Raw genomic sequence first — 8,130 nt, forward strand, 5'->3', positions numbered from 1 at the left:
TTGGTTCACTCCACTAACATATGGGTTTATCCACGCATAAACTCGCGAGATTTTAGGGCGAGCGGTTCGCGCATGAGCACACCTCTCATCTTCCTGCAAATGAATCGAAACGGGCAGCATTGGATTGTTGTATTAAATTAAGCTATATTTGTGTCTGAAATTCGTCCTGCTTCATCTCCTGTCTCCTACGTTTACCGCGACAACGAACCCAAATGTCGGAATAACGGGGGGAAATGCGACTTTGCGCTCAGTCATCTAGCTAACAAGCTAACCAGCTAACAGCATCATCAGCTGGTTGTTTTAAAGACATCAGTGTCGGTGAGACTGCTCGCTGGGAAATGTATGTTCTCTACACAATTCTCGCATCTTTAGTTTTTTTCTTCATTCTGAAATGGATGAAAAAGAGGAGATATTTCACCGACCTGAAAAGACTTGATGGTAAAACAGTTCTTATAACAGGTAAATGTGTGGGGCAGCACACACCTTTAGTAAGCTTTGTTGTTGATGCAGTGTTAGTGGGGTTTAAGTTTGTAATAGAAGTCAAAATACTAAATAATATTACAATAAAACTTAGATTATTCCAAGCAGGGTTACAGTAATAGATTTCACATAAGCACTAATATATAAATGTCCTATCATTTTTCCTAGGTGGTAATTCAGGTATAGGTAAGGAGACAGCTGTTGCTTTGGCACTGAGAGGCGCCCGTGTCGTCATCGCTTGCAGAGACCCAGACAAGGCCGAGACGGCCGTCAGAGAGATCAAGTTAAAGAGTCACAGTCTGAACGTCCTTCACATGGAGCTGGATCTGGCCAACCTGCACTCAGTGAGGGAATTCTCTAAGAACTTTCTCCAGAAAGAGAAGAAGCTTGATATCCTGATCAATAATGCAGGTGAGTGTGTCAACCACATTTAGGTCTCTTGATCTATGAAACAATATCAAAAGCAATATATAGAATAGGAACTATTTCCTTTTAATAAATCGTATTTGGATTGGAGTTGATTAGCTTACGCTATTTAGGTTTGTTTTTCCATGTCTGATCCAAAAGAAGCAAGCTGCTGATGTTGTGCAGAAAATCCTGCATAGAAAAGTTTAGCAGTGACAGCAGAAGCTTATTCAGACTGTAGACTGATAGTTTTACTTTAAACCTACAGATGCTTCCCAGCACACATTGTCATAAACATCTGTGTTGTAGCTACACTGTATGTAAAACAAACAAACAAAAAAGCAGCAGGATTTTATAGTCACCTCACCATCTCATTGTTTTTTGATCTCTTTCTTTCTCTTTGTGCAGGCATGCCCAGCATCCTTGACTGGACGGACGATGGCTTCAGCATGTGTTTTGGCGTCAACCACTTGGGGCACTTCCTTCTAACCAACCTGCTTCTTCCTCGCCTGAAGGAGTGTGCCCCCAGTCGGGTGGTGACCCTCACATGCTCCACTTACAAATACCAGAAATTGGACTTCCAGGACCTCAATTACAACTTGCTTCCCTTCTTCACCTACTGCCGCAGCAAGCTGGCAAATATCTATTTCAGTCAGGAACTGGCTCGCATCACTGACGGGAAAGGAGTGACTTCATATGCTGTGCACCCTGGTAAAACCTTTTATCAACAGTTCTCTTTAATCAGTTTTTATTATGTCTTCTTTCTATAGTTTGCCTTGAGGTAGAATGGTTAAAAATGATAAATAGATTTTGTTTTACCTTTCCATCTTTATCCTTCAAGAGGTACATTTTCCTAAACAGAGCTTGCAGTTTTACTGTTAAAAAAAACACCCTCTCCCCTTCCTGTTTATACAATATTTGGGAAGTCTCTTCTGGTTTTGAAAAGTGAGACCAATGTTGGATGCGGTTAAATCTGCATTGTTTCTCATAGCCAGCAGGGGGCGACTCCTGCTTGCAAAAAGAAGTGCTTAGTCTTTGGGAAACAACTTTTCACTTTTCTTGATCTATGAATTGAACAACCTGTTGAGATCTCAAGTGCAAGTTTCACAACTTACTGAATGAAACATGCAGTTGTTTTTGTAAATTATGTTCTCTTTACAGTCAGAGAAGGCAATAAAGAAGGGTTTGCTTTGGGATAATCATTTGGGTCTGCCGTGTTATTAATGAATCACGTTTCACATGAGCATAGTCCATGGTTTTTCAGTCAGATCCACCTTTGCTCACGAAACCAATCAGAGAGAATAGCAGTATAGGAGATTATGATTTTTCGTTTTTATTTAATTACCTGGATGAGGAAAAAAATGGTACCATGCATGACAGCTGAAATTAACCGTACCAAACTCTTCCACCGCATCTTGACTGTTTGATCCACTGTAGTGATGTACAGAGGCAAAAATACAAACTTGTGTCATTCAACTATTTAAAGACCTAAAAATTAAGGGTGCAACGATACACAAAATTCACGGTTCGGTTCGGTTCGATACTTTGGTGTCACGGTTCGATATTTTTTCGATACAAAAAAATGTTCATGCCTTTTTAATTTGTCATTTATTAAAATTATAAATATATATTTTAACTCAAAAGTACAGTTTTTAAATTTAATGTTGCTGAAACAACAAAGTAATAAATCTATCTGATCGAGAAATCAGTCATCTTTGGAAAAAGGAGTTCATTACAGAGAAATGGCTCTTTCCAAAATAAAAGCTATACTATAGCTTCTTCTGGGGTAGTATACTCTCAGCAGCATATTAAACATATCAGGTCCCCATAAGGAGAATCATGTGCTAACGGCTGTCTAAATGACTCGGGTAAAGTTTGTAGCATGTGTACTTGTTGTTTTTGTCTGCTTCCACTTGTCTTTGCACTAGGATGATGTCGGCGTAAATGTGCAGTCATATTCGTTGTGTTCCCACTAGTGCTGTCAGCGTTAATCTCGTTGAAATGAAGGCCACAACACGGCAAATCTCCGTTAACAAGCTACCGCGGATCGCCCCGTGCGTGGGGCTGGACGGCGTCAACACGTTAACAAGCTAACTGCGCTAACGCACTAGTTCCCACCAATGTAATTGAGCATTGCGTGGCACATCCGACATACTGTTTTACTTTTGTCCATGACGCGCTTACCTTCAGGGTCATACTTCACATGAAGACCAAAATAGTTCCAAAGGCCAGATCTGAATGAGGGTGGGGGAGGTTCAGTTTGCCATGTTGCAACGAGCAACTTCTGTCTCGCTAGCTTGCCCTGCGCTCAGCGGATCTGCGCTCGACAGTGCAGCCTAGGCGGATAAATCGAATGCAGATCCACTGAGCTCTCAACACAGACAGCATCGTCAGAAGAAAAGTTGATAAAAATAAATCAAAAATTTTGTATTGTTCGATACATATGCGTACCGAACCGAAAGCACTGTATCGAACGGTTCAATATCGATACGAGTATCGTTGCACCCCTACTAAAAATGTAATAATTATCCTCATATCTTGGATTTTTATGTTACTCCAGGTTTTGTGCAAAGCGCCTGGACATGCCACTACTCTTTCCTGTTCCGGATGCTGATGCAGGTGATCATGTGGATGTTTTTTGTGCCATGTGAGATTGGAGCTCAGACTGTCATCTACTGCGCCGTGTCAGATGAAGCTGCCAAACACAGCGGGGGATACTTCGTCGACTGCCGACCTGCAGCGCTCCGTCCTTTTGCAAAAGATGCAGGTGTGGCCAAAAAGCTGTGGGAGGCCAGTGAGAGACTGGTGAAACTGGCTTAACTGAGGAATCTGAAGGCACATTTGAAATGACCCCACCCCTTCTTGTCTTTTTCTATATTATTTATGCATATTTTGTTATGTTTTCATGAACATTTTGCTGTGTAAATTTTCTTTTATGTACTTGTGTATTTCAAGTAAAATATTTTCTTTCACAAACACAATTTTTTGTGCGTTTTTGTGGAAGACTTACTCTGCCTTATTTCTCTTGCAGTTGTACATAAATACTCATTTAATGAATCAGTGACTTAATGGTTTAAACACTTGGTTTATAGCATAATTTATGTGGTGATTATTCAAACAAGATGGGTTATATTTTGGTAAAGCAACCAAAATATGATTGGATCTCTGTGTCCGTATTAAAGGCTCTTCATAGGGAGGGTTACAGTTTTTAAATTGTTAATGAATCAAATTGCACCCATGCTGTTAAGAAGATGTGGTGTCAGTTTTCCTCCAGGGAAGCAAATTTGAGTACTCTCAACTTTGCTGAATGGAGCTCCAAACCATAAAAACACAAACACTGTAAATCAAACAAAGAGATATGTAGCGAGTCAACTGAAAAGGATATTTCAAATATAAGAAGCAAGTGCTGACAACACTGGAGAAAGACAGATGAAGAATGGTGTTTTTCATTATGTGGAACAAGAACAAGCTTGTGCATGCATATAAAGCAGTCTGACCACCTAAACGGTATCAAGGCTGATTTGCTAACTTTCATTTCTTGTTTATATTATATTTGATTAGCAAAAACTCATCTGAATTTGTGTGGACATCATTTCTCTGTGTTTATATCCACCAGGTAAAGCAATGCTAACACTTCCCTTACAGATTGTTTTAGGGGTAAATTCACCATCAGTTTGTTAACATTTAGAGTTTTTCACTTCTTGTTTTTTGGTAAAATGTATTTTAAGATAGTTTTTGTTTGGAAGTAGCTTTTTATCCATACATGCACTGCATGTTAGGAGCTTGTACTTTGACAAAATGCCTATATTGATCATATATTACCAGGCAATAAATACAGTGAGATGTTAGTGTATGTTAAATTCACTTTAAAAAAAGGTGATGGGGGGTAGCACACAGAAAATCATTCAATTGATACAACTGGGGGAAAAATTAGTAACACAAACCAAAGGGAAATACATGAGGAGTCTGTTTATTAAGATGCTGCATGCAGCAAAGATCGGGATATTAAAGCTGTCAGTAAAGTCCAAAGATGAGTTAAAGTGAAAATCAGCAGTAAGCAGGAGGGATTCATGTGACACAAGATCACCAAATTATTTTATCACTTTGCTTGTGGAGAATTAAAGCGCCTTATGAACTGAAACCAAACATTTTATCAAAATGAATTTGAAATTCACTTCACATTCATTATTTTCATCACAGGTATCTGTGCTGTGACAAAGTAGGTTTTCCACATTTGTTCAATTCATCAGGTTTGAGTTCACAATAAATCCAAAGGCCAAAGTCTGATGGGAGCATTGCACAGGTTTTCAGCCCCACCTAGTTCTGTCAAAAGTACTAATAAATCAAAGGGCAGAGTGTTTTCCATTAATAATTAACTAATGAAATTCCAAACATCATTTAAGTTTCTGACACTCCCTTAAACCAGAATGTCATCACAATCTTATGAGATATGTAATCGAGGACCGCGTCCTATGATATGCTTAATTAGAAGACTGTAAGAGACAAACAGCAGGGAAATTTAATTTGGTGAGTGTTTCATTTGACAGCAATTTAAAAACCGATAATGGCTGAGAAGCATGCACTGTTTGAAAATTTCCTGAGCTGCCATGTGTGTTCAGAGACTTTCAAAGATCCTGTGTCTCTGAGCTGCAACCACAGCTTCTGTTCAAGCTGCCTGCAACAATTCTGGGAACAAGCTAAAAAGAAAAATTGTCCTATTTGTAAAAGAAAATCTTCGAAAGGAAAGCCCGGGGTGAACTTTGCTCTCAAAGAACTTGCTGACTCTTTTGTTGGAAGACATAAAGGTGGATCATCTGAGACACTAAAAGAAAAGAAGGTGTTGGAACTGGTTTGTAATAAACATCAAAAAGAATCTAAACTATTCTGTGTGGATGAGCAGAGAGCTGTGTGTCCTGTGTGTGAGTTTCCTCACCACCAAAGTCACAAAGTGGTTCCTGTAGAAGAAGCAGTCAGTGACCTGAAGGAGCAGCTGAAATCTGACTTAAAGTCTCTGCAGGACAAGAGGAACAAATACAAACAAGTGGAGGAAACATACAATGAAATGAGGGAACACATGAAGAAGCAGCTGTTGTCCACAGAGAGGCAGATCAGAGCAGAGTTCAACAAGCTCCAGCAGTTCCTGAAAGAGGAAGAGGAGTCCAGACTGGCAGCTCTGAGGGAGGAAGAGGAGCAGAAGGGGAGGACTATCAGCAGAGAGATGAAGATGATTGAGGAGCAGATCTCCTCTCTGTCAGACAGCATCTCTGCTGTTGAAGAAGAGCTGCAGAAACACAGCGTGCCATTCCTCAGCAGTTATAAAGACACTCAGAGCAGAGCCAGAGCCCAGAGCTCAGTGTCAGATCCACAGCTGGTCTCAGGAGCACTGATAGATGTGGCCAAACACCTGGGCAACCTGTCCTTCAGAGTGTGGGAGAAGATGAAGGAGAAGGTCCACTTCAGTCCTGTCATTCTGGACCCAAACACTGCAAACCCCCGTCTCTATCTGTCTGATGATCTGACCAGCGTGAGATGTGGAGACACAAAGCAGCAGCTTCCTGATAATCCAGAGAGATACTCTAATTATCCTGAAGTTTTTGGCTCTGAGGGCTTCAGCTCAGGGAAACATAGCTGGGAGGTGGAGGTGGGAGACCATCCTTGCTGGTTTTTAGGTGTAATTAAAGAATCAGTAGACAAGAACCAACAGTCTGTTTCACCAAAAGATGGAGTCTGGTGTTTACTGCACCGCAGTGGAACATATAACAATGGTAATCAGCCTCTACAAGTGAAGAAGAGTCTCCAGAGGATCAGAGTCCAGCTGGACTATGACAGGGGGAAGGTGTCCTTCTATGACCCTGAAGACATGACTCACATCTACACTCACAGAGACACTTTCACTGAGAAAATCTTCCCATATTTTTATATTGGAAACATGGGAGAAGCCAAAACCTCTCATATCAAAATCTGTAAGACTCAGGTTCCGCAGACCAGTGTGGTCTGAATTTATGTAGAAGTGAATAATATTGTTAGTCTTTAGGGACTTTCGCTGAGTTCTCTATTCTGATTTCTTACAAAAAACAAAATGTTTTCTTTGGTACCTGAAGTGGATAATTGTACTCAGATTTTCCTTTCTTTCTTTTTTTTTTAACGTGACTTGGCCCTCGTTTATGTGTGATGTCATGTAATAACATCCTTATCTCAGGAGGAGGATGATGTTGCATGACATGAGGATATTGGTCTTAGAAGGATTTAGTAAGAGTGAAAACCTGAGCTGGATTTTTACTTTGTGGGAGCAGATTATTAATATTGTTCTCTGGACATGCTCACATCAGAGTCTCTCTCTTTTGCTGACTGCTCCTGTGTCAGTCTGAGATACATGAACAGGTGTCATATTTTTTTTATTCCTTTCAAAAGGTGAAACTTGAATTTTAAATCATTTAGGAACTTTTCTAACTTGATCACATTTATCACATATGTGTCACATATATATGTGGACTGGTGCCAGCTGAACTACCTCCAGATCAACACCAGTAAAACCAAGGAGCTGGTGGTAGACTTCCGCAGGCACAAACATCCTCCACTGCAACCACTGAACATTCAAGGTATGGACATTGAGACTGTGGACAGCTACAGGTACCTTGGTGTTCATCTGAACAATAAACTGGACTGGACTCATAACTCAGACGCCCTCTATTAGTTATCTCAGTCTCAGAGTAGCATTTCTAATTTTGATTGAAACTGTCAGAGAAAACGGCAGCCTCGAGCAAGCCAGGATATTAGTTTACAGAGGCTGTTAAAATTATATGTCTAACGTTAAAATGTTGGTGACACAATAATTTCATCCTAATGGCACTGACATATTTATAGGGTTAATTTTTGAGACAAAATATCATGAGGTAGTCATGATTTTGCAAATAATCCACCTTGTAGTGCAGTTTGCACAAATTGTTTTAAAAATGCACTCACCCTACAAACATTACTATTGAGTCAAGATCTGCACAAATTGACAGAAACACTGAAGCAGTTACCCATTTTATTCTTATTGTCATGTATGTCCTATTTGTCAGGTGACAGAAGAACCAACACAAAGCTCAGAGAGGAATGGTGATACAAGATCACAGGTGAAATTGATCATTTTGTGGTTAGATGAGTAGTTTTATGGACAAAAACCAGCAGGTCATTCAGTGTTCCCTTAGTTATAGTACACCAACAGATGTTGGTGTACTATAACTGAAGTAATGTTGTTAA

The 8,130-nt window shown here is 40.0% G+C and overlaps 2 protein-coding genes across 2 annotated transcripts; both read left to right on the forward strand.

Annotated features, from left to right (window-relative positions):
- Window positions 1-66: 66 nt before the first annotated feature.
- Window positions 67-3,851, forward strand: si:dkey-174n20.1 (uncharacterized protein LOC796174 homolog). Its single transcript, XM_063489467.1, has 4 exons — window positions 67-459; window positions 649-891; window positions 1,294-1,596; window positions 3,446-3,851. Exons 1-4 carry the CDS (start codon window positions 339-341, stop codon window positions 3,703-3,705), a joined length of 927 nt encoding a protein of 308 aa, XP_063345537.1. The 5' UTR covers window positions 67-338; the 3' UTR covers window positions 3,706-3,851.
- Window positions 3,852-5,449: 1,598 nt separating this feature from the next.
- On the forward strand, window positions 5,450-6,883 carry LOC134638349 (E3 ubiquitin-protein ligase TRIM35-like). The gene has a single exon (XM_063488858.1). It carries the CDS (start codon window positions 5,450-5,452, stop codon window positions 6,881-6,883), a length of 1,434 nt encoding a protein of 477 aa, XP_063344928.1.
- The last annotated feature ends 1,247 nt before the right edge of the window (window positions 6,884-8,130 follow it).

This window comes from Pelmatolapia mariae, linkage group LG12 (assembly GCF_036321145.2).
Source record: "Pelmatolapia mariae isolate MD_Pm_ZW linkage group LG12, Pm_UMD_F_2, whole genome shotgun sequence".
Taxonomy (NCBI): domain Eukaryota; kingdom Metazoa; phylum Chordata; class Actinopteri; order Cichliformes; family Cichlidae; genus Pelmatolapia; species Pelmatolapia mariae.

Bases quoted from the DNA above. Each gene is read 5' to 3' on its own strand.
- si:dkey-174n20.1 (XM_063489467.1), top strand. From the start codon at position 339: ATGTATGTTCTCTACACAATTCTCGCATCTTTAGTTTTTTTCTTCATT. The intron at 460-648 runs GTAAATGTGTGG...CATTTTTCCTAG, and splicing joins TAAAACAGTTCTTATAACAG to GTGGTAATTCAGGTATAGGT. The intron at 892-1,293 runs GTGAGTGTGTCA...CTCTTTGTGCAG, and splicing joins TATCCTGATCAATAATGCAG to GCATGCCCAGCATCCTTGAC.
- LOC134638349 (XM_063488858.1), top strand. From the start codon at position 5,450: ATGGCTGAGAAGCATGCACTGTTTGAAAATTTCCTGAGCTGCCATGTG.